Genomic DNA, 25,671 nt, shown 5'->3' with positions numbered 1-25,671 from the left:
GCAGGGTTGTAGCGATCAGGGACCTTCCGTGGCCGGCTGCAAGCTCCTCTCGCCTCCTCCTCCCTATCCCCGGTGCGACCAACCGTCCGCCGCTAGCTCCGTGCCTCTTGACTCTGTGCTGCGCTAGCTCGGTCAGTTCAGCTGGATCAGCCGCAAAAGGCTGCCGGGTTTGACTCTGTAATTCGGCAGGTTTGTTACAGCGCGCGGGAGGACTGGGTTGCGCTCGCACGCATGCCGCGTTTGAAGTTTGAATCCAGTGTTCCGGACGCGCGCCGCGAGCAACCGATCTCGAGAGATCTACGCACTAGTGGCTAAGCGGCTACGGTCGCCGCCATGCGCATGTCACTGTGGGTCTGTGGCACAGTGACAGAGTACATGGCGTAGCCAACCACGGTTTCGATGGTACGTTAAATTTTTATAAGAGCTTGGATTTTCAGCAGTGAAACGTGCATAAGAAAAACACTGAAACGTAATGTCATAGGTCCAAGTTGATTAGGTCAATGCCCAGTCGAGACTCAAGGAAGTATGGGCTTTATTAATTTAAAGCTGAGCACTTTGTGCCTACTGTTTAAAAAGACTCAAGGAAGTAGATCTCAAGCACAAGAAAATATATCTCAAGCAACTCATCGAAGAGGCATGGATTATGACGGCGGACCCGAACATCATGGACCCTGTGACAAGGGCTTTGTTCGAAACGAAGAAGAAGATCTCAGACCGAGATGGCTGATCGCTCTATAGTTGTCTCACCGTATCGTGTGTTTGTATCAACTATGTGGCATTGCGAATTTGCGATCCTTTTGATATACTTTCATGTATGCTACAGCGGCTTAACGGAATTGCCAAGTTTGTGGTAATTTACTTGATGGCATTTAATTTATTTAGCTATTCATAAGAAAATGGGATGAAATTAGAAAATTGTTCCAAAAAATAGACATGCGAGGACCAAATGGAGGATGCCATTGGGTGACCTGGCAGACATGGGCAAGGTGCATGTCCCTCGTGCAGACCAAATGGAGGGCGGAATGTGCAATTTGGACAAATTTGAACTTTTTAAGAGGATGGTAAATAGATCGAGGTTTCTCTCTACTTGGTGATCTAGGATTAGATCGTCGAGGAGAGTGCTATAGATTCCGACACGATCTTTGCTCATTTTGAGGTTTTGGACACAATTAAAAATATGCCAACACCATTACTTGATCAAATTCAAAATATTTGTACTGAACTAAAAAATGATGTTAATTTCAAATGGACTTATATATTACATAAGTATCTCAAATACACAAGGTAAAAATAAGTAGAAATATGAATTCAATAGAACATGATATTCTTACAAGATTTACTACATGTTAAAACGGATGAAGCCTGGTGATCAGGGGGATACGTAAGCACCCCTTCTCTGCTCGACACGTGTCTAACGATGTTAGCACTATACACACATCGACGCCGTCCAGCGCGTCGAGTGGAAGGGCGGAGAGACGCGGGGAAGGTGCACGGTGACACGCTTGGCCGGGGAGACACTGGCGCGACCTCAGATGCGCGAGGTGGATGCCGGCGAGGTGGAGGCCAGCGAGGTAGTGGCCATTAGTGAGCGGCCGTTAGTGGCCGTTAGTGAGTAGCAGAATCCAACGGTGGTGGACCAAATCCAACGGTGATAACCGGGTGCTCACGTATCCCCCTGAATCCACTCTCCATGTTAAAAAGGAGAATAAAATTAATTAAAGGAAGATAAAATCCCTAAACTATCTTGATCGTGATCTTTTTTATCATTATACCTGCAAAACAAACATAGAAAGAGAAAGAGAACATTTTGGTTATATTAAAATGTTTGTCTCACAATTGGCGAGACATTTTAATTTGTTGTTGGAAACTAGCTAATGTGAATCAAATATTGTTTTTGATCCTCACCTGCTGATAATAGGGAAGTTATATAATTCTTAGGCATCACTTGGAACTGTTGGACTATTAAAGGAAACAATTGGACCATTTGAATCAAGAGGTAACAATATGAAGGCAACCAGGGACAAGAAGGGACAAAGACAACACTGATTTGACCAATGTTTCAAATGTAGAAATGCAACTAAGAGATCCAGGGGCAGAGGCAACATTTAGATCCAATTCAAATATGAAACCATTTCCTTCCCTCTAATCTAGATACTAAGCTTTTGGCAGGAAAGCCTACAAAGTAAATTAAATGAATCTCAATTAGCATTAAGAGGCTAACAAGATTTTAAGCCAACATTTGAATTAAGCAGAATTCGATAGAGATCAAGAAGACCGTCATGGAGGAGAGGATATCTACCATATGCGATTCTGGCGGTGTTTCCCCCTCGAGTCATCTCTTGTGGTTACGTACGCAACTCCTGTTTTCTTCTCTAACTTTAAGTGGCACCATGCGTTGCGATAAATTCCCATGAGACTATATATTTATATATATATATATATATATATATATATATATATATATATGTATATATATAGAGAGAGAGAGAGAGAGAGAGAGAGAGAGAGAGAGAGGGATTTAGATCAAAACAAAAGTGGTGGCGAAGAAATCAGCGGCATACGATGAATGAAAGGGAGTAAATGCCTCTCGGTGCAACTAGGGCCCTACTTGGGCTTCTCAGAGACATCGAGTGCTTGGCCCCTTCATCCTCTAAAAATAGGAACCCAACTTTTTTGACTTAATTAGGTTCTAGAAGGTCCGGAAACATGAAATACAAAAGAGGAGTTTCCTGTATTTCAAAACTAAATACCAAATTAACATATTTCCATGGAAAATCATGTAAATCATTGAAAACATTAAAATAAACACAATCATTATTGCACGTAATAGAATATTACTATAGTAAATTCTAAAAGTTATACATTCACACAACCACAACTACGCTCTCTTGGTCTTCACTATCTTAAAAATATAATCAGCTCGGCCCTAGTGGCATGGCAAAAACTTGAATGCAATTCAGACCCTAGAAATTGCGGAACTTGTGTTAAAAATGCTCGTGAATTTTGGAGACTAACAGGGTATTACCGCAAATTTGTATGGGACATCAATATCCTTATCTGGATAGAACAACATGACCACACATTCAACTCCATGAAGCAGACATTGCTCACAACCCTTTCAAGACTTTACTTGTCATAGGATGTGTTAGGCTCCCCTTGTGAGTCAAGACAATATTAGTTCTACTTTGTTGCCTAACTTCAGCTAACACTTCTAAATATAAATAATCATCCGTCGATGGAGAGGTGGGGTGCATTAATTTGATTTCTAGGTTCATTGTAGCGCTTTATTTTAAACACTCAAAAAACATTTTTAAATTATAAATATAGGAAATAATATAATGTATACTTAAAGTGGGAAAAGTCTTAGAAATATATTGGACTGAACTCTACGTAGAAAAATAAAATTATAGACCTACGGGTGTGAACAATGCAGCTTATGAAACCTTTTGTTTGAAAAGGAGAATAGGTCCCGGTCTCTACATCGACTGATGCATACAACTTTTATTAATAATAACCATGCAAATGTAGCTATACATAAAGTAAAACAAGAAACAAGCCTTAGCCACCAGACTACCACTAGCCATATGGCAAACGTAAGAAACAAAACAAAATACAACTCCTAGTCAAAGCCTGAAGAATCTTCGAACGCGCGCACGGATGATGATGAGTTCAACTATAGGTCATTCGGGAATGCTATCCTCAAAGCTAAGCTTCGAGCCATCACGTTCGACAGGGCATGACGTACATCAACATCGCAACACCATAATCAAGTGGTTTCGTCAGGGTGTGTAATCTCGTTGTTCTGCTTCTATCAGCATCACTTGTCCGGCTGTCACACCTCCTTCTAGCTTAGCACCTACGAGGATCAGGCATGCCTTGATGCCTCCTCATGAGATGTCGTGCATAGCCACCATCAGCCAGGCATGACTTGGCACCTCCACGGCGGAAGTCGCGCATAGTACACGTTGAGTCAAAACGAACCCGATCTTGATGTGAGGGGCCTATTTGATCTGTATAGAAATTTGTAGGATTGAAATCTATAGGAAAATTTCATCTGTGGCGGTTTATAGGATTGATTTACATGAGAATTTTTCCTAGCACTAGATCTCATAGAAAATGTGACATATATTGATATTCTTTTTAAAAAATCCTTTGCTTTTTTAGTAATCAAATAAATTTTGGTTCATATGTTTTTTTGTAAAATTTATAGTGAGCATGCCATTGCAATCCTACATATTCCTACGTTTTTCTATATGTAAATCTTACATGTACATTTTATTTTTATTTTTGTAGAACTTAATATATTTCATGCGATCCGTAATAAGTGCAAAAATTTATATTAAATTTAAAAAAAACCATAATAATTATTATGGATATAAGAGGGAATACCTTATTTTTTTATTAAAAATGTAGGGTCTAGTGAGCTCCCTCCAATAGCATTTTCTGGAGTATTTCCCTCCTTTAAGAAAAAGGAAATCGTGCAGCCATTTTGACTTTCGTCTCCCCATTACTTTATTTTTGTATGGACACGGGAGTAAACAAGAGCAAGCTAACACATCGGGCAAAGATAAAAAAAAATTATACACGATGGACAAGGACAATGTACCATAATATCCATATCAGACACTAATACCCACATGGCGAGGAAGCGTGGTACTTACAATCCTGTCCCTTCCCATCGTGCCTTGGAGGTTGCTCGGGCTCACGAGCAAAGCAAGAATCCATAGTAGTACTGTAGCAGTAACTGTTTGGCTGTTTTCTAACAACCTATGTTACACATAATTATGTTCACTCCAGGTCCTTGCAATCTAGCGCTCCAGTCAGATAACTATTTACAGGTCTTGGGTGCCAACTATTCAGGACGAACACTTATCAGATTGGGAAGCGCCGTCGCCTTCAGCTTCTGTATCTCGCTTGTTGTTACTCTGCAGGAATCCAATGTCAGCGAACGCAGGTTCTGCAGCGCCTTCAGGTGACGGAGACCGGCGTTGGATACCCGAGAGTTGGAGACATTCAAGGATATTAAAGCAGTCAAGCCTGCAAACCAGATCCATCAGATAATGAGCACATACAAGCATATATCATTTTGACAGAGTAGAGTAATACACACCAGAAATCAGCTCCAGAGTTTTGTCTGTTAGGTTAGCATTTTGCGAAAGGTTGAGAAGCGTCAGAGCTTTGAGGTCCTTGATATTCTTCACTCCAGCATCAGTGATTGACCCACCGCATAGTTCAAGTGACTCGAGATTCTTAAAATCTGAAATAGCATAGATCATGTCAGAGAGACGAAATGTCGCATGCGAAAGTATAGGAGGTCACACTAAAATACTTTGAAATGTAATTTACGCTATATAACCTCAGCTAGCCAGGTATAGCGGAACAACAAATGATAACACAAGAACCGGCAGAGTTATGTCACTGAAACTAACATTAAGCTAATGGGAAAGGCGGACAATGCATCTTACATCTGAGGCAGTTTGTCCCATAGTCCGTTATCCGAGCTCCAAAAAGGTCAAGATGAGTCAACCCAGTAAGACCTGCATTACCTCCAGGAATCAAACTTCAGTAGATATTAAATAACAATGAAATCACGATTCACAAAAACATTCGGCTGAAGTGCATAACTATGGAGAATGTATAACCTTCAATAATCATGAGTATATTCTTTACATTACAAACCCTATCCTAAGTAACCTTAGAAAATGTGATCACCAATATGAAATACCGAGTACAAAATAAGAACACATAATAAAACATACTCTCTCCATTCCAATGAAGTGCACACTTTTTAAGATTTGTCTTTGACCAATAATTAATCCATGTATACAAGAAATATTTGATATAGAGTTGGTGTCATTAGAAAGTGTTTTTCAATACGCATCTAACAATACCGATTGTGTACTATATAATTGAGATGTTGTTGCTCAAATCTTTCGGTTTGCCTTGAAATGCGCGTGCATCTTATTTGTAGAAACAGAGGTACTACCGAACACCACACGAGATCCATATGAAACTAAGAGAGAATACCCCAACAAGCATGCCAATAGTGAAAATGTAACTGACAACTTTACCCACACAAATTAGCAGCAACTGCAACCAACAGTTAGAAAAGGACTATGGATCAACTGTGTCTAGCAGCAATATTATTATTACTATTTTAATTCAATCAGTTAGAAAATGATTATGAATCAATTGTAGCGTGTAATACATACCTGTAAGTGCTGCTAAGCCAACATCAGTTATCAGGCGATTGTCAAGATTAACTGACTTCAGTGTATTCAACGCAGAGATCTTCTTCATGCCAGTGTCTGTGACCAATGTGAATGAGAGATTGATGCTTTGCAAATTCCGAAGGCCTGCAGCGATGGAACAGCTCTCTAATCAAGATGTTTCCAGTGCCCGTGCACTAACTGTGAACAATAGGCAACAAAAAAACCAGCACATGACTTCTTATTCAACATCTCTTGGTGACTACTAAACATTAGCATCGCCTAAAGTGAGGAAACGATACAGGACCTCTACTCTGTAAGTCTGTAACTAGAGCACGTCTTGATAAGATGTTCGAAATAATATTCAAGCACACTAAAGTAATGAGAATATGCATTAAGGTGCGCATTTTGAGTCTCAACTTCTTTGATAAACATCCAGTGTTGGAGGTATCATATTATCCAGTAACCACTGACTTTACTTATATAATATGGTAAGCCAATTGAGAAAATGCATGAAAAACGATTAAATATGGACCTGAACCTAAATTCACATAAATCATGTTATGTCACTCGTCAGACACTTCCCATGTATCAACCTTATTATCCATTGGTATATTCCCAGCCTCTGCATCACAAGATGCAACAACCAGTATTATCCGTCAGTACGCTGTTGTTAATGCGCAAAATCCTTGTCATATTTCATCACACCTTGTGTGCAAATTTTATCCAGTGTTATGATATTAATGGAATCAAACTTAACTGCTACAGAAAATGAGAACTGAAACATCAAGAGTCAAGACAAACCAGAAAGATGCCGGAGCCCATTGCTTCCAATTTGAGTGTCAGAAAGCTCCAAGCTTTTCATTAACACGAGGCCTACATGTAACACAGGGACAGACCATCAACTAATACTCCAACACAGGCGCATGTACAAGCTGGCATAACAGTATAGTTAAATAAAGTGTTCCTAACAACGTGCATCCAACAGCAACTAATGTAGACGCCGTCAAAAGGAATAAACAAATGCAAAACTAACTTACCAGATACAAATTAATTTTGAAAACAAACATCTAGTGATAACTGTGACAGAATTTTTTAGCACAATGGTACTTCATAAATGCTCTAAATCTCAAGACTGGCGGAAAAATAACCCACCCTTCAGGTGTAGTAGACCTTCATCTCCAACCCTGCATGAATCTAGGTTCAAGGACTCCAAATTGATTAACCCTAGAAGGAAAAATATTAACAGTTAGGTTTATATACCCCATAATAGAATTGCAACTCTGAAAAGAGAAGAGGGGTATCCTCAGTCTAATAGCAACTAGCCCTGATGTACATGGGAATCCCATGCCTTATCTTTTATCTTCTCTTTTCAGCCTGTGATGCACAACTAATTTATAGACATATAAATTACCACGTTCAGTATGTTGCCCTTTCTAACTGGCAAATATCTTCACATTTCAGCTATACAACCACCAACAATTTGTCAATTTCACCATTACCAACACTATCAAGTTCTCCCAGGCATCTTCATCATCCTAAAATCACCATAAATAGTACCAAGCCCATTTCTCTTTCCAAACACATCTACTTGAGCCCAAACAAGAAAGAAGCACTATAGGATACAAGACGAGGCAATAGTGGTGTGTAAAATAAAACTAGAAGCGTTGCTTAGATAAATCTCCAGATGCAACTCCGGTATTTACATTCTATATGCCAGCACTGGAAACTGTAGAAGTAAGATCAATTAAAACAATAATATAGTTATACCTCTCAAATGCACCAAACAAGCATCTGTAATATGGTTAAACCCCAAATTTAGAACCTTCAATTTTTTAAGATCTGCAAAGCAACAGCATTTTAATGAATAAAAAACAACATGACACAAATTTGCAGTGTTCTATGGAGTTATCATGACAATACGTATATATCAAGTGCTAACTAAGCGAAGAACACTGTGACTTCCTCGACTTAACAGTTAAGGTAGACATCTTACAGAGCAGGGGGAACCTGAGTCTTCTTTGTCTAGCACACAAATTGAGCAGATTCAGACTACATTCAATTAAATGTAAGTGTACGAGTTTCTTTTAACTTTCAAGAACTTAATCACCCAGTTGCGCATGCACTGTACTTTTCCTAGGAGGACCTAAACTTTTCACGCATCAGAAACAAGAAGGGGGCACACAAATAATTTACTGAAACAACCATCACAAGGTCTCAGGGACAAGTATATCTTCAACCAAAAAACAGGCTCATAACCGTTTTACCAGCCTTGATGCAAGCGGACATCGCTAGTCCTATGTTTGGTTCAACAGCCAACATATATTACTCCACAATAGTTAGCAAGCACACAGCAATTACCTTCAAAACTTTCACAGCCTTCATCATATATGCCACACCGATTTAAATTCAACAACATCAATGAAGCCAATCCTACAGAAGCAAATGATGAATGAGGTTATATCTTTAGGCGTTGGTATTTGGAAGATAAAAACTTAATTTCCTTGCATAATTTTAAGCAATTATGGTTTTCTCTTACAGTTAAAAATACACTAGCACTGATGAGTCATATAAACTACTGAGAACTGGCTGGTCTATCGGGGCCAGAGGCACACTTGTTTTCCACAATGGGGCTGGTTGAGCCAATCAACGACAACAACTATGGTCTCCATTTTAGGTACTCCCTCCGTCCATAAATAGATGCCAAAGATTTATTTAAATTCAGATGTATCTATACACTAAATCGTGTCTAGATACATTCAAATTTACACAAACTTTTGGCATCTATTTATGGACAGAGGTAGTAGAATAGATATTATTATTTGTTGCATTTAACACAAACATGAGAATGTCAAAATAATAAATATTTTTGTTTGCTAAAACAAAATCTTCTTTTTCGCAAACCTCCCAGAAAACCAGAACATCCAAGTAGCGGTATGTTTGGCAGTTGGCTAGTTCCGGTCCTCCAAATATTGATAAGCCACATCAGGGGGAGATAAATACTAAACGAAGTCATTACGTATGCACTATCAGGAGATGTTGAGTACGTCATGGGCCTGGGCCCGTTAGTCTTATGGTTTGCTTAGGGGTCAAGTAAGTCTTGCTTGGGAGTTAAGTAAATCTCTCTGTATATAGAGAGGAGATGTATCAATCTAATCAAGCAAGAATTAAGAAGGAAATCCCTTCCCTCTTGCCCGGCCGTGGGCAAAAGGCCCCCGGCCGGCCTTCTCGCGCCCTCGCAGCCCTCGCAGCCCTCTCTCTCCCTCCCAAACCCTAGCAGCCACATAACACTTGGTATCAGCTTTCCCGGGTTCGATCATGTTCTTCCCACCCACCGCCGCTGCACTCCGACGTCCCCGCCGTTCTCTCCCCGGCGGAGATCACCGCAGCCCTCCGCGATCTCGCCACCGCTGTCCAGGAGATCCACCTCTACTTGGCTGGCCCCTACGGGCCGCCGCCGCCGGCGGCGCTGCTGCCGTGGCAGCCGACGCACTAGGCGGCCTCCGCCGCGATCGCCAGGCCGCTGCAGCCGACACTGCTGCTGTCGTCGCTGCCACCCGACGCCGGGCTGCTGCAGTCCCCGCTGCCGCTGTCCACTATCTCCAGGCCGGGCCCTACCTCGGCGCCGGGGGTCCCTCTTCTCCAGCAGTCGGCCGCCTTCTTCCCCACCGGGATGCTGCAGCAACAGCAGCTGCCGCCGCCGCCAACGCCGCCGTTGCAGCTGCTGTCCTCACCAACGCTATCCCTGCCGTTCGGTGGGCAGCTGCAACAGCAGCAGCAGCTTCCGTCGCCACCAACACCGCAGCAGCGGCTGCTGCCGCCACCGACGCCGTCCCTGCCTTTCGGCGGTGTGGGAGCGACCTTGGCCCCGGGCTCTACATCGACACCGCCCGGGATGCCCTTTCACCAGGTCCGTTTCCTCCGTCGCCGTCACCGCTTCCGGCTTGGATCGCTATCCGCCACGTGTCGGCGGCGGCGAGGCTGCGTGCTGCTGCACGCGGCCTCCTAGTGCGTCGGCGTGTGCGGGAGATGCGTGATCTGCAGCTGCAGCTCCTCCAAGTTGCGCTTCGTTGCGCAACGGACCTCGATCTCGTCCGCTGCGTTGGGGATCTTGGGCGTGCTGTTTCCCCCACGGGCGGCGAACATGTTGTTTTTCCGGCGGGCAGCGACCTCAAAGTCTGCGCCATCGACAGTCATCCGGCAGGGAGAAGGCATGGTGTCACCGACAGGAGCGCACCACGTAGCACCACTGCATTCCGCCGCCGGCCGCCGCGCGGGCTCCTTTTGTCCTGCTGGTTTCCATGGGATCAAGGTGGTTGTACAGGTGCACGTCCGACGGGCGGATGGTGTCCACTTTATGTTCAGGGGTCAACAATAAAGCGTCCCGGCCTATTTCAGGTTGAGAGTAATAAAACAAGCCGAGATGTAAAAGGCTCGTTTTTAGGTGTTAGGGCTGTGTTGCGTCGAGTCATGGTTTGTTTAGGTTGCAGCTCGAGGACGAGCTGCATGTCCAGGTGGGGTGTAGTGTTAGAGTACGTCATGGGCCTGGGCCCGTTAGTCTTATGGTGTTATCACCAGAATTTGACCGGATCAGAGGTGGGCCGCGATTAAGATGGGCTTGAAGAATATACCTGGAAGGAATACATTGAATCGGCCTTGTATACAAAGTTTGGGCTAATTGGCCCGTGTATCTGTAAATATAGTAGGATACGTGTCGGTTAGATAGAATTTGGCTCGTGCACGGTTGGGATTACTCCCACGTTAGAAAGTCTACGGACTATAAATATGTATCTAGGGTTTCTGAAATAAACAACAATCACGTTCATCACAAACCAATCTAGGCGATCGCCGACCCCTTGTTTCGAGGGTTTCCTTCCGGATAAGCATCATGCTGCCTAGATCGCATCTTGCGATCTAGGCAAGACACGTTTATTCGTTGTTCATGCGTTGCTCGTGCTCGAAGCCTTGTTGATGGCGAGCAACGTAGTTATCATAGATGTGTTAGGGTTAGCATTGTTTCGTCGTGTTACATGCTTTCGTCCATGCAACCCTTAGACGTCTAGCCGCCCTTACGCCTATCTTAGGTGTAAGGGCGGCGCCTCGCTTGATCATTATTTAGTAGATCCGATCCGTTATGATTGCTACTTGTTATTCAAGGATTAGTTTAATATCTGCATAGTTAGGCCTTGCAAACGGGTTGAAGGATCCAAGAGCACGTAGGGTGTAGTTTGCTAGCCCTAGATGAGATGTTCCGGGATCAACTTCATGTTGGTTTTTAGGCCTTTTCTAGGGTCGGTTTATTACCACCGTGCGTGGCTGCCAGGCTCAATCACGTGTAGGATGTTCCGATTATGTGGTGAAAACCCTAAATCGTCGTAGGTCGTTTTAGCTTTATATTGATCAAGCAGGACCACCATGTGATCGTATACCTCATACGGATCATGGGTGAGCCGATTCGCAGGACAACCTGAGAGCCGATCGAGGCTCGTATTTAATGTTTACGTGTATGCCATGCAGGAACTAAGCGAAGCAAATCCATCACCTTCCCCGACCGGTATAGGTCGGTGGCACGCCCTTGCACCAGACATCGGACGTGCGTGCCGAGGCTTTGCGGGCCGTCGCTCGAGGGACCAGGGCCAGCCGCAGTCCTGGGAGCCTCCCGGCTCTACTGTGTTGCCCGTCGCTGCCCGCCTGTGGGTTTCTGACCGCAACACATTCTGGCACGCCCGGTGGGACTATCTTCGACATCAACTGCATCGCCATCTACATCTGAGATGGCGGAAGGTACTCCGGTCACGTACGAAGATCTGACTGAGGAGCTCAAGAAGAAGTATGACGAGGTCAAAGCTATCCTCGAAGCCGACCTCATCGGCTCTTTCCAGAGAACCCGCTCGCACGGCATCAGGTGGAAAGGGTTCTCACCTGAAGGCGCGCTCGATGGAGTGGACCTGTCTACCCCTTCAGAGGAACGCACCCGGTCTCTGCGTCAGGAGATTAATTTCATGGTAGCTCATTCGCTGCACCGCCATTCCGAGAGCCTCGGTGAACACTTTGGAGCGCGTCGCCCTTCGGGTGATCCAGAAATCACGAGCCATCGCATTCTCCGTCAGGTCCCGCTCTAGGGACTCACCAAGGAGAGATACCACTCCAGTCCCGACCACCGTTGCCGTTCGCGTTGGCGGCACCCGAAGTGCCGAGTTCACCGGCATACGTCGTCTACAAGATCGGTGGTGACCCTAGTGATTACCGGCTCTTGTATGAGGCGCATAAGGAGATCCCTCACGGATACACGTGCACATACGTGCCGGACCGCAAGAATCGGGTACTCTCGAACCGTGACCGCAACAGACAGGGACTTCTAGAATAGCAGGGAGGAACTTCGGAACAGATCTTGAGAAGCGTACGTGGCTAGCTAAGTATGCCACTCCGACGAACCTCCGCAGCTCAGCTCCCGCAGCTGGCTCGTAGCTTGAGAAGCAAGCGTGGCTGGCTAAGTATGCCACTCCGGCCGAATCTTCGCAGTTCGACTCCCGCAGCCAAGCACCGCGGATCGATCGCACAATCTTGAGAGACCAGCTCGGCATGGTGCCGAAAAGGAGGGAAATCGGCTATTCCAAGCCATACCCCAACGAGTACGATTTGATCCCACTACCACCCAAATATCGGCTCCCCGAATTCTCCAAGTTTAGCGGGTCGGATGGCTCCAGCTCAATCGAGCATGTGAGCCGATATTTGGCGCAGCCGGGCACGATCTCAAGCATCGGATGAACTACGTGTGAGGTTCTTCGCACGGTCCCTCACGGATCGGCTTTCGGGTGGTACACATCGCCGCCACCGCGACTCAATCCGGACTTGGAAGCGCTTGGAAGAACGAGCTCCACATGCGCATCATTCGGAGGCTTCCGAGGCTGGCATTGCCGATCTAGCACAAGTACGACGAAGCGCGGAGAAACGAGTGTCGAATACATCTAGCGCTTCAGGACCGTTAGGAACCGATGCTATTCGGCTCGTGTGACCGAAAAAGAAGCGATCGAGTTGGCGGTGGTGGGTCTCGCATCACCGATCAAGGATGTGGCCTCCCAAGCAGACTACCCTTCACTGGCGCATATGGTGCAGAAGCTGTCATTATATGAACAGCGGCACCCAAAGGTGTACCAGGATAAATTCAAGCGTGCGGTGGTCCTGGTTGAGGTAGATGAAGATGAAGGCTCTGCGGGAGACCAAGAGGTAGCAGTGGCTGAATGGACTCGGGGGGGCAAGCCCCGTGTCCTGCAAGTGGGTTAAGCCACAAGGTCCTCCAAGAGGGTTTGAATTCGACGTGACCAAAGCTGAGCAAATTTTCGACCTCTTACTGAAGGAGAAGCAGCCTAAAGTTACCCGAAGGCCACAAAATCCCCACGGCGCAGAGCCGAACGGGAAGCCATACCGCAAGTGGCATAACACGTTCACCCATACCACCAACGACCGCAGTGGTGTGGCGTCGCCAGATCCAAATGGCGATAGAACAAGGGCGGCTAATTTTTAGCCGACACGCCATGAAAGTCGACACGCACCCCTTCCCCGCCGTTAACATGGTGGAGTGCACTTACCCTGGGAGGTGCCAGCCAGGTTCCTCGTTCAGCATCAACATGGTAGGACCTGGGTACCACCCTGGTAAGGACAGAGACGAAGGCAGCTGCTCTCATAACAAGGACAAAGAGGAAGCCGTTCCACGCGATCGGCTCTGGCAAGATGGCAAGCGCTACATCACAGAGGGAGAAGTGAAGAATGTGCGATATCGGCCGACCTCTCTCTGATCACCTCCTCAACAAATACGTGAGTCAATACGACCAACGCCGGCGATATGACGACGATGAAAGAGATCGTCTGGCTAGCAGAGACGCCAGGAGAGACCGCCGGCATGATCGCGACGAGGAGAGATATGAGCGCCACGCCAAGGAAAAGTCTAGAGAGCAAGACGACGTGGATAGGCACTGGGACTGTCCCTTCTTCAGATACTGCTGGGATTCAGGAATGAGCCGATTGCCTACGATCGGCAACTACCCAGAATGTATACAGAAGAAGAAGGGTGCAGGTGACGTGTCCGTGTTCGAACGTCTAGGACCTCTCCCACCTCGGAACAAGCACGCTGAGTCCTCTCGGGTGGAAGATCTCGAGGAGTTAGAAGATGACGATGCAGAAGAAGAAGATAAGTACCACCGGCCAAGGTGGTGCCCCGATGGACTCAGCCGTTCCCAAAAGCGCGGGGTTCGGCCGGCTACGTGGTTTGGAGGAAGCCGGAAGGTTATACCCGCACACGTTACGGAAGGCGCGGCCCGATCCGGCCGCGAAAATTCAGCGAACTCGGGACGAAGAAGGTCGACCACAAAAGAAAGAGTGGCGTCCCAAACAAAGGAAAGCCGATGATGAGACATCGGCCGGCACAAACATGGTGTTCATCCTTCCAGCGGAGTTTAGTGCTCCGGGATTAGACGAAGCACCCGTGACACAACTTGACCGCGGCCCACGGCCGCTTGTCTTTGAGAAGCCACGAGAAAGAAGCTACGGACACCCGAAGGCCCCGTACCTACGGGGTTATATCAATGGGCAGCCTCGTCAACAAGATGCTGGTGGACACCGGAGCGGCGAGTCAACATTATGCCATACTCCATGCTACGACGGTTGGGACGCTCTAGCTCGGATCCGATCAAGACCAACGTTACACCGAGCGATTTCAACGGCCAAGCATCCGAAGCGCAAGGTGTTCCGAACGTGGATCTAACCGTAGGGAGAAAAACCATCCCTACGACGTTCTTTATTGTCGACGAGCAAGAGCACCTATGCTGTCCTCGCTAGGGAGAGATTGGATCCACGCCAATCGTTGCATTCCATCCACAATGCACCAATGTTTAATACAGTGGGATGGAGATGAAGTAGAGGTCGTCCACGCAGATGACTCAGCCGAGATTTCAACGGCCGGCATGAACGTTTGGGAGACGGCGAGGCCAAGAGCCACTCTCAGGCATCACGTTGGACGACTGCGAGCGCATCGACGTGACGAAAAACGGGGTGAGGCTGGTCTTATCCACCGGTCTGTCCGTGTAACAAGAGCAAAACCTGTGGACGAACATGGCAAGGCCGATCCTTGTGATCGGCCCCAAGAAATAAAAAGGGATAATCTCGTCTCAAGCATGTCACGTAGTTATACTGAAGCAAGACCAAGATGTAAACCTTCATTGAGCAGCTCAAACAACATGGAGGCCGATTCCAGCAATCGGCCAAAATTATCCTCACCATACGTTCTCGCCCGTGTTCAACGTCGATCTAACGGGCGGCGGAAAGCGGGGATACGGGTTTACGTCGGCTGATGAGCTGGAAGAGGTCAACATTGGTCCCGACAGAGCCGATGTTCAAATACGAGTGCTCGGTTAACTACAGAGCCGATATCTGCAGTTACCTGACAGATTCGGCTCGGGGGGCACCTAATCAGATGAACATGTGCGAGACATGTGCAGTGAAACATCGGGGGCCGATAGAAAAAATCGGCCAGTAAAATTTTTTTTTTCATAAATGTACAGCCGATGCACATCCATCGACTCTAGTACAAATTACACAGGATCTACCAGCTGCGTGTTCAAGGCGCGGGTTTCGGCCAAGTCGGCCTTCGGCCCGGCCTTCGAGGCTTTCTCGCTTCCTCGAGGGAGTGAACGATGAGAGCTTCCTCAGCTCCAATGAGCTGTTTTTGTTGCCCGGACCTTCTCTTCAAGGACCTCCAACCCTTTGCGCAGGGTCGCCAGTTCAGCAGTGCTGTCAGATGTGTCAGTTGTGGCGTCCAAGGCAGTCTGTTGCTCATTAAGCCGTTAGCATTGGTCTGCGATATCGACTTTCAACGGAAGAAGAGATGATCGGCTCTGGCGTTTCTGCTGTCGGTTTGGCCAAGTTGGCTACCTTCTCAACTACACTCGTAGAAGTTGCTAGGGCCAGAGTGGCGGATGGCATGGGTACCTCCTCGACTTCCCCATTGGAGGTGTCATCAATCTGCAAATGGAGAGACTTGCGGTTCCTTGCGGGCTTTCTGGATGCATCGGCTCTCTGTGCGTAGGCTGCCCTGCCCCGCTCTAATGGGAGTTTGGGAAACGAATTGCCCGAGCTCGAGTCTCTTCGATTGAACTGCGTGTCCTCACTAGAGTTTTCTTCAGTAGAGGTTTGTAGAAGGACTACGAGTATGCTGCAGAAGCCTAGAAGGATGAATGAAATCAGCCAAAGCATGGGCGGAACTTACGTGCAAGCCTTCTTGAGCTGGAGTAGGGTTTTGGCGCCTCAGAATCTTCCTGGCAGCTACTTTCCTCACCGCTGTTCTCGCCTTGACTGAGGCTCGGGGGGCAGCTGACCTAGTGGACACTCTGCTTTTGAAGCCGATTTAGGTGTCATCGGCTGGCTCTGCATCACGACCTTCTTCAAAGGTGGTGAGATTTTGCAAAAGAGGACCACCGGAGCTGTTGGGAGGAATCTGAAAGGGGAGCCGTCCTCACCTGCAGGGTCTGGACCGTCCTGTTGCCGCAAGGAGATGAAGGGACATCATCGGCAAAACTATCTAACCTGAAGGAGACTGGATTTTCAAAACAGCCGATGAACAGCCATCGGCTTTAGGGTTGCGAAGTATTATGGTTAGATATTAAATTACAGTCTAAATTTGAGGAGTGCCTGGATGACTGTCTAAATTGGTATTTGATTCTGGCTTCGTGGGCATTTGGGGCGAAAAGTCCGATACGTTGCTATCGGTTCTTGGTGCGGCAAATAGAAGACTTGAAATTGGATAAATGGAGAGTCAAATTGGAAGGACAGTTCTTATTGATTCAAAGGAGCGGCTTTACAAGAAAGAGCCGATGAATCTCAAAAGGATCATCCGATGCCTAATGCACTACTACTACTAGTCCTATGCTACTAGTCCTAGCCTAAGGGCCGTTGCTGCCCTCGTCGGTGCTGTCGTGGCTGCCGTCAGCGCTGCTGCCGGCGGGCTCCTCGTCACTGCTGTCGTAACCTTCGGTAGGGGCCCCATACTCATCCTCGTCATCATCATCGTCGTCATCATCATTCGACCCGGCGCAGAAGCGCTTCATCGGCGGGTACTCGTCGGAGGAGGTGTCCTCCTCTACTTCTTCATCTTCCTCATCGGAAGAGATGTCTTCGCCCCAGAGAGCATCCTCGTCGTCCTCCTCCTCCGAATCCCCGTCGATGAGGAAACGAAGGTTGTCCTCCCCATTGGTCAGGGATTCATCGTCCTCCGACCAGACGGAGAAGTCCCAGTCCGCCTCGTCCCATCGCTCTGGGGCGCGTATGTCCTCCGGCGTCGACTCGCGGGAGGAGGAAGACCGGTAGGAGAGACCGGAGGAGGAAGAGGAGGAGGAGTCCATGGTGGAAGACGGATTTTTCGAGTACTACGGAGGAACGAGAGGACGAGGAGGGGATGAAGAAGCAACCGCTCGATGCGGTTAAATAAAAGGGATATAGTGGAGATTTAATGCCACTACGGTTTCCGAGGAAGTGATGTTAAAACCGTCAAATCTTGCGGAGAAGTTGATAAGGCAAGGCATCATAATGAGGGATACTCGCGACGGTTCCGCTTCCGCCACGACATGACCCGACGAAGAGAAAAATAGCAGTGATTTTGGAATTGTCATTTCCAAAACCAGGGGGCATGTGTTATCACCGGAATTTGACCGGATCAGAGGTGGGCCGCGATTAAGATGGGCTTGAAGAATATACCCGGAAGGAATACATTGAATCGGCCTTGTATACAAAGTTTGGGCTAATTGGCCCGTGTATCCGTAAATATAGTAGGATACGTGTCGGTTAGATAGAATTTGGCTCGTGCACGGTTGGGATTACTCCCACGTTAGAAAGTCTACGGACTATAAATATGTATCTAGGGTTTCTGAAATAAACAACAATCACGTTCATCACAAACCAATCTAGGCGATCGCCAGCCCCTTGTTTCGAGGGTTTCCTTCCGGATAAGCATCATGCTGCCTAGATCGCATCTTGCGATCTAGGCAGTACACGTTTATTCGTTGTTCATGCGTTGCTCGTGCTGAAGCCTTGTTGATGGCGAGCAACGTAGTTATCATAGATGTGTTAGGGTTAGCATTGTTTCGTCGTGTTACATGCTTTCGTCCATGCAACCCTTAGACGTCTAGCCGCCCTTACGCCTATCTTAGGTGTAAGGGCGGCGCCTCGCTTGATCATTATTTACTATTTAGTAGATCCGATCCGTTATGATTGCTCCTTGTTATTCAAGGATTAGTTTAATATCTGCATAGTTAGGCCTTGCAAACGGGTTGAAGGATCCAGTAGCACGTAGGGTGTAGTTTGCTAGCCCTAGATGAGATGTTCCGGGGATCAACTTCATGTTGGTTTTTAGGCCTTTTCTAGGGTCGGTTTATTACCACCGTGCGTGGCTGCCAGGCTCAATCACGTGTAGGATGTTCCGATTATGTGGTGAAAACCCTAAATCGTCGTAGGTCGTTTTAGCTTTATATTGATCAAGCAGGACCACCATGTGATCGTATACCTCATACGGATCATGGGTGAATCGGCTCCTTGAGCCGATTCGCAGGACAACCTGAGAGCCGATCGAGGCTCGTATTTAATGTTTACGTGTATGCCATGCAAAGCAAATCCATCACCTTCCTGACCAGGTATAGGTCAGGTGGCACGCCCTTGCACCAGCATCGGACGTGCGTGCCGAGGCTTTGCGGGCCGTCGCTCGAGGGACCAGGGCCAGCCGCAGTCCTGGGAGCCTCCCGGCTCTACTGTGTTGCCCGTCGCTGCCCGCCGGTGGGTTTCTGACCGCAACATATGGTTTGCTTAGGGGTCAAGTAAGGCTTGCTTGGGAGTCAAGTAAATCTCTCTATATATGGAGAGGAGATGTATCAATCTAATCAAGCAAGAATTAAGAAGGAAATCCCTTCCCTCTTGCCCGGCCGTGGGCAAAAGGCCCCCGGCCGGCCTTCTCGCGCCCTCGCAGCCCTCTCTCTCCCTCCCAAACCCTAGCAGCCACATAACAGGAGACCTTATGTACAATGAATAAATCAAATGAGACACAGTTGTGGGCTGCTTGGAAGAACAGTTTTCTTTGTAAAGTTTTGGTGATTAATTCAAATCTGAACTCCCAAACAGGCTCTTAAGGCCACCCCCACAGCTAAGAATGATATAAATCACCCTTCAAGTAGCAGAATCAGGCAACTGGCGAGAAGCTTGGGAGTGTAGATTACTTTGTGATAATACACACTACTATCCGCATGTACATTACTGAGCTTTATAGTATAGTAGTATGCTACATATAAACAGTGGCCTTGAATGAGAAGGATAAAAGAAATGGGTTTTATAACATCAAACTGTTTAACTTCTCAGGAGTCAGCTGTTGTGTGATTACTGCGCTGTAATTACCACCGTGAGAATCTTACACCTTGTCTCAGAGTTCAGCAAACATTATTTTGGAAGAAACTGTACATAGCTGGACATTTTTCAATACAATTTCATGTGATCATTCTTCTTCTTACAAAAGCACATTTTACGTGAGTGCGGAAATTTAGTGTAACATTCCAAAAAAAAATTAGAAAATATTTGACAAGTTAACAAACCAAAAGACCACAAGTCTCAGCAAATGAACCGAGCAAGCTTAGTTGCTCAAGATAGAAACCATTATTAGGTAAGTTGCCGGACCTGAAATAGCCTCCAAACAAGCAGCAGTCACTGGACAGCTCTCCAAGTTTAGCTGAGTTAACTTGGACAAGCCTACAGAAAACAGATGATTAATATAAATTATAAGAAGCTTTGGACCAGATCTACATCAAGCAGTCAAATGGAGATCATGAGTAGACCCATAAAACAGCAAAAAGAAGGACTCTTCCTTGGATCATTCAACCACTCAAAATTAAAGCACCAAATTCTAACTAGAAAGAGGCATGTTATAGTCATTGTTTACCTCTAAGGTAAGAAACACCCAGATCTGTAATTCTGCAAGAAGACAATTGCAGTTCCCTCAAATTTGTGAGATCTGCAAAATACAAGTGCAATTCAGATTTGCAGGGACGGTATGTAGTATGGGTTCCTTAAATCTTGGCTGTTCAAATTCATATCTATTCAGAGAATGGGTCTAAGTCTGACACGCACCATCTGACATACCAAGGCAGAGAATATCATGAAACAAACAGTTGTGCTCCTACCTGATAAATACTTGATATCTGAATCCGCGATGTAGTTACAATATCTCATATTAAGCGACTCCAGTTTTTTGAGACCTAAAAATGATAATTGCAGCTCAAATACCAAATATCAATAACGCAAAAGGCTATCAGAGTTAAGACGGCGCCAGAGCAGTAGTGGTATAGAAGACCATCATGACATTCCAAAATAAAAGGAATCCAGAGGGTCGCATTTAGAATTTCAGGTACCCACAGCAGTAACTAAATAAATGGTGTTCAGATGTGTAGGGGGTACCTTTCATATGAACAAGGCCACCATGAATCTTCAGGCATCGCTCCAGGTCAAGATTTACCAAATTAACTAAATTTGCAAACACTCTCATTCCTTCAGCAGTAACACCATCACTTCTCTTGAAACTTAGAGATGTCAGGTTTGAGAAACCTGTAAATCCAATATAACCAAATATGTAACAAGTTAAATGAAGTAAAGTTAGGATACTGTTCTCCCACCGAAGTGAAAGCTTAGGCCTGCATAAGCCCATACGACATGGCAGATTTAGGCTTATCAAGACAAGGGGAGTTCAACTTAACAGCAAATTTAAAAACCTGCTCGACTAATTGGGTAGGCTCATAGCATTTGTAACAGGTATAACTTAACCGTTTAATCCTACTTAAAAGACAATAGATAAACATAACTCCAGTGCATTACTCACCTGACAAAACTCCAAGGCCATTTTCCGAGATTTTGTCACAGTAATTACATCCCAAGGTTTGCATGTTTGAGCAATCTCTAAGAAAATTTAAGCCAGTATCAGTAACTTCAGAGCAAGAAATGTCAACGGATAATAATGACTGCCTTTGTGAAGCCACTACTTCCATCCAGGCATCATTAACTCCAGGATACTCCCCCAAACATATGTCCTGATAGTGAAATACAATAATCAGTTATCCCACAAGAGAAAGCTCCGCCTAATACCGCTCGATGGCCTAATATTATTGTATACAAAATATTTTGTAAAGTTTGAGAAGTTGTCCTTTCATTTATCAATATACAGCTCAGGTTAGATGACCTCAATACAAGCTGGTGACAATTATATGTGCATAACTAATCATTCCAGTCCAGAAGGGAAGAGCGATTAAATTTATCAATAATAATATTAATCTTCCATATAAATCTTCAGTTTGATGGAATCATATCTGTTTTACTACTTGTTTGTAGAGACTGACATCTTATTATGTGGATAAAATCCCAAAATTTATTGCTTTGTATCTTACAAGACTGAATTGAACATTAGGCCACAGAAAGCTTACATGAAGTGCGCAATCCCGAAACCTTTCAAGCAATTTGTCCGTGAGACAGTTTGAGTCGACCAGCTCATTGAAAATCTGCTGGCTGAGATCACTCGGCAGCATAGCAAACGTAGAATACTTACTAATATCCTGCATACATTTGACGGCGTTAAAAAACAAGGCAGCATTCCTTAGCAAAGGAAAAAAACACATGTCCAGAAAAAACCACCTTGCAGACTTTGGCCACACAAAGCTCCATGAGCGACGGGCACCGGCCGGGGCCCTTCCCCTGTCCCTTACGGGAGAGATCAGAGCTGCTGCGGGGCAGCGTAAGGAGCAGCCATTTGAAGCTGCTGGTCTTTGAGAACCCTGTCGGTGTCTGGAAAGAGTCCCCCTCATCCACCAATTGGCTACTCTTCCTTGAACAGACGCCGCCCATGATTAGGGTGAACTGAAAGTGGCACTCCTCTGCGGGCTTGAAGGGAGCTATGCGCTTGCAGAATTTTGGCTCTGAATGACTAGCAGCTGCATCTCGTCAACCATTTGCGGGCGTATGCTCTAGTTAATTAGGAGCCTGAGACAACCTTAGTTAGCTTCCACTCCATTCTCAGCCTGAAGATATCATACAGTTTGATTAAAAACTTTAATATTACAGTTTATCTCTGAAAAATGACAATCATGCATGACGCATCCACTATATCCTTGATGGCAAAAACCAAATCGAATAAAATCGTTCAATCGAAACTGAAGTACTCCTATATGAAGCGCCCCATTCTTTTGCGCGATGCTGCTGATCAAGCACCAGTCCTACAGCTACTCGAACGACAGAACCCCAAGTCCCCAACTGAAGTAACAAAACCAAAAACAAACAAAAAGATCGAAACAAAATAACAGGCTGATGGCACTCCAATCCAAACTCGACTGAACTCAGAAACGATCAAAGCGACCTCAAAAAACCTCACCGATCAATCACTCCGTCTCGGGTAAAAAAAGAAAAAGCAGTGCCGGTGATAGATTACCCCCCGCAAAAGCGGATAAAAGCGAACCAAGATTTTTTGGGGAAAGGAACAGTAGTCGACCAACCACCCCGGAAAGTCCCCACAGAAGCATCGAAAGAAACTTACACCACCATCATCGGGCACCGAATTCTCACCCGCCCGGCCGCCCCACCGCCGCAGAGCCGCCACGGAAGCCACCAACCAGCCCAAACCCGCGGAGCTAGGGTTTAGCTCCGCGGTGTCAGTCCCGCCACTTCGGCGGCGGATCAAGGAACGCCGGTGAATAATTATCTGGCGAGTTCTCGGGTGGGAAGTGGAGAAAGGAAGGTAGGAAATGGAAGTGGGGGAAAAGAAAACTGTTATTGTAGCGAAGCGAGAACCGGAGCGGCGCGGGAGCTCCACGTGTCGCTGGTCTCGTGGGCCCACGGTGTGGGTCTTGGGCTGCGGGGAGCAGGGAAAGGGATAAGGCCAAGTGGTCACTGACGGGGCCGGCCGATTGTGCGGCCGGGTACGTCCGTATTCAGCCCTTCCGTGACGAACGCATGGGCCCGGTGATCGAAATCCGGGGAAAGAATGAAATTCGAAAAACTGAATAACCGTCTTCTCGTCGTTTCGTACGTCCGTATTGGCCGCCTGCTGTGGAGTATCTGTTGTGCTCTGCTAAGAGCATCTCCAGTCGTTCCACAAACCGTTCCCAAACGGGCGCTGGATGGAGTGTTTAAGGATGTGTTTTGTTCATGTCGTGTTTGGAGGATGTCGCTTCCAATCGCGTCCCCCAAACGTTGTCCCCAAACATTAAATAAGGAGGTGACGTTTGCGGAGATTGTTTTCAAATTAAAATACAACAAACAATAAAATAACTAAACAAATGTAATAAGTAGGGCTAGATCAAGGTGTCGCAGATTTGCTGATAATCCTTTGATCCTCCACAAATACTCAATAAGATCAGCTTGAAGTTGATCATGAGCATTGCTATCACGGATCTCTGCGTGCATGGTGAGGAAATCAGCAAAATCTGCAGGCAACACATAATCAACCTCCGCAAGAGGGTCCTCGCACTCATAGGGACCAACATGTCTTCTGGCATGATTCTTGCGGTCATCCTTGATGATCATGTTGTGCATGATCACACAAGCTGCATCACCTCCCACATTTGGTCGTGAGACCAGCTTAGAGCAGGGTACCGGACAATTGCAAATTGAGCTTAAAGCACACGAAATGTGCGCTCGACATCCTTCCTGCAAGCCTCCTGTCGCGTAGCAAAGTGGGAATTATTCTGACATGATGGATTCGAAATTGTTTTGACAAATGTGGCCCATTTTGGATATATACCATCGGCTAGATAATAGTCTTTGGTATATTGTGGCCACTGATCTCATAGTTGCATGGTGGACCATGCCCTTCCACTAGTCTGCTGAACACCGGAGACTGCTGCAGCACGTTGATGTCATTATGTAATCCGGCCATGCCAAAGAAAGAATGCCAAATCTAGAGGTCATAATCTGCCACAGCTTTAAGCACCACACTGTAATATCCATGACGCCCTTTGTATATACCTTGCCAAACAAACGGGCAGTTCTTCCATGATCAATGCATGCAATCGATGCTTCCATGATCCTTGCAGTCTCTTCCTCAGTTTGCCCTCTCAAGTAGTATTTGCCAAACTTTCCCACCACAGCTCGGCAAAACTTGTACATGCACTCAATGGCAGTAGACTCACTCATGCGAAGGTAGTCGTCAGGTGTATCGACAGGTGCTCTGTATGCAAGCATCCTCATGGCGGCGGTGCACTTCTGAATCGACGAGAACCCGACAACGTCTACAGCATTGTGCTTGAGCTTGAAGTAGGGGTCAAACTCTCGAACGCCGTGGAGGATATTCATGAACAGGCCCTTGCTCATGCTATACCGGCGCCAAAATTGTCGGCATGTGTTGCCTCATCTGAAAAGTAGTCGTTGTGTAGCATGGTATGCCCCTACATCCTCTGTCGGGGCTTCGACTTCTTTCTCTCCGGCCTTGATCCTCCGTAGCGCAGCCTCTTCCTCTTCTCCGCCTTGGCGTCAAGCACGTCCTGGAGGGACGTGTGAAAGAACATCTCTCATAATATGTTTTGTGTGTTTGATGTCAATGTATGTGATACACTAATGTTTGATGAAGTGGTGCAGGGATTTTATAGATACATGTATATGAGTGACTTGTGTGGAAAAACGAGTCAAAAGGAAGCTGTAACAGATTCCCCAAGCCGGACATTTTGGACCGGATAATCCGGGCCGGATATTTGCAAAATATCCGGCCCCCAAAATTTGGCTAAGGACCAGAGGCGACGCGGCTCCGTACTTCCCTGGCATGGGGCCGGACTTTTGGCCGGACATTTGGCCGGTTTTTCTCCAGGGCCGGATTTTTCCGTGGGGCCGGATTATCCGGCCCCAACTCTGGCCGGATTATCCGGCCCTCGAAAGTCACCAACGGCTGGATTTTGAGAGGGGGTATTTATACCCCACTTCCTCTTCCTTCGTCCTTGCTCAATCATTGGAAAAATTCTGCCAAGCTCAAAAACTCAAGATTTGCAAGATCTCCTCGCTCACCAACCAAAGCTCTTGATCTTTGGAGATTCGAAGGAGAAGACACCGATCTACATCCTCACCGAAGCGATTTACATTTCACCCTCATATGCTTGAGGACCCTTGATACGTCTCAAACGTATCTATAATTTCTTATGTTCCATGCTACTTTTATGATGATACTCACATGTTTTATACACACTTTATGTCATATTTACGCATTTTCCGGCACTAACCTATTAACGAGATGCCGAAGAGCCAGTTGCTGTTTTCTGCTGTTTTTGGTTTCAGAAATCCTACAAATTAAATATTCTCGGAATCGGACGAAATCAACGCCCAATATCTTATTTTTCCCGGAAGCTTCCAGAGAGCCAGAGAGGGACCAAAGGGGAGCCAGGGTGGGCCCACCCCACAAGGCGGCGCGGCC

General features: G+C 46.4%; 1 protein-coding gene across 2 annotated transcripts; it reads right to left on the bottom strand.

Moving 5' to 3' along the window:
* Positions 1 to 4,596: 4,596 nt before the first annotated feature.
* Positions 4,597 to 22,297, bottom strand: LOC124692668 (F-box/LRR-repeat protein 14-like). 2 transcript variants are annotated; one of them, XM_047226085.1, is made up of 15 exons: positions 21,915 to 22,297; positions 21,707 to 21,835; positions 21,109 to 21,316; positions 20,691 to 20,837; positions 20,417 to 20,491; positions 20,176 to 20,247; positions 19,914 to 19,985; positions 8,571 to 8,642; positions 7,980 to 8,051; positions 7,365 to 7,436; positions 7,014 to 7,085; positions 6,213 to 6,356; positions 5,466 to 5,537; positions 5,111 to 5,257; positions 4,597 to 5,037 (listed from the first exon to the last, which is right to left on the bottom strand). In XM_047226085.1, exons 1-15 carry the CDS (start codon positions 22,122 to 22,124, stop codon positions 4,853 to 4,855), a joined length of 1,749 nt encoding a protein of 582 aa, XP_047082041.1. In that variant the 5' UTR covers positions 22,125 to 22,297; the 3' UTR covers positions 4,597 to 4,852. The 2 variants fall into 2 exon arrangements, with proteins under 2 accessions (XP_047082041.1, XP_047082042.1); XM_047226086.1 differs by lacking the exon at positions 20,417 to 20,491.
* Between the last annotated feature and the right edge of the window lie 3,374 nt (positions 22,298 to 25,671).

Source organism: Lolium rigidum, chromosome 2 (genome assembly GCF_022539505.1).
Source record: "Lolium rigidum isolate FL_2022 chromosome 2, APGP_CSIRO_Lrig_0.1, whole genome shotgun sequence".
Classification (NCBI taxonomy): domain Eukaryota; kingdom Viridiplantae; phylum Streptophyta; class Magnoliopsida; order Poales; family Poaceae; genus Lolium; species Lolium rigidum.
Note: the sequence above shows the minus strand (reverse complement) of the source record. Positions and strands in the feature narration are given on the sequence as shown.

Bases quoted from the DNA above. Each gene is read 5' to 3' on its own strand.
- LOC124692668 (XM_047226085.1), bottom strand. From the start codon at position 22,124: ATGGGCGGCGTCTGTTCAAGGAAGAGTAGCCAATTGGTGGATGAGGGG. The intron at 6,357-7,013 runs GTTTGTCTTGAC...CCATCGCTGCAG, and splicing joins TGGGCTCCGGCATCTTTCTG to GCCTTCGGAATTTGCAAAGC. The intron at 5,038-5,110 runs GTGTGTATTACT...TCTGGTTTGCAG, and splicing joins AACTCTGGAGCTGATTTCTG to GCTTGACTGCTTTAATATCC.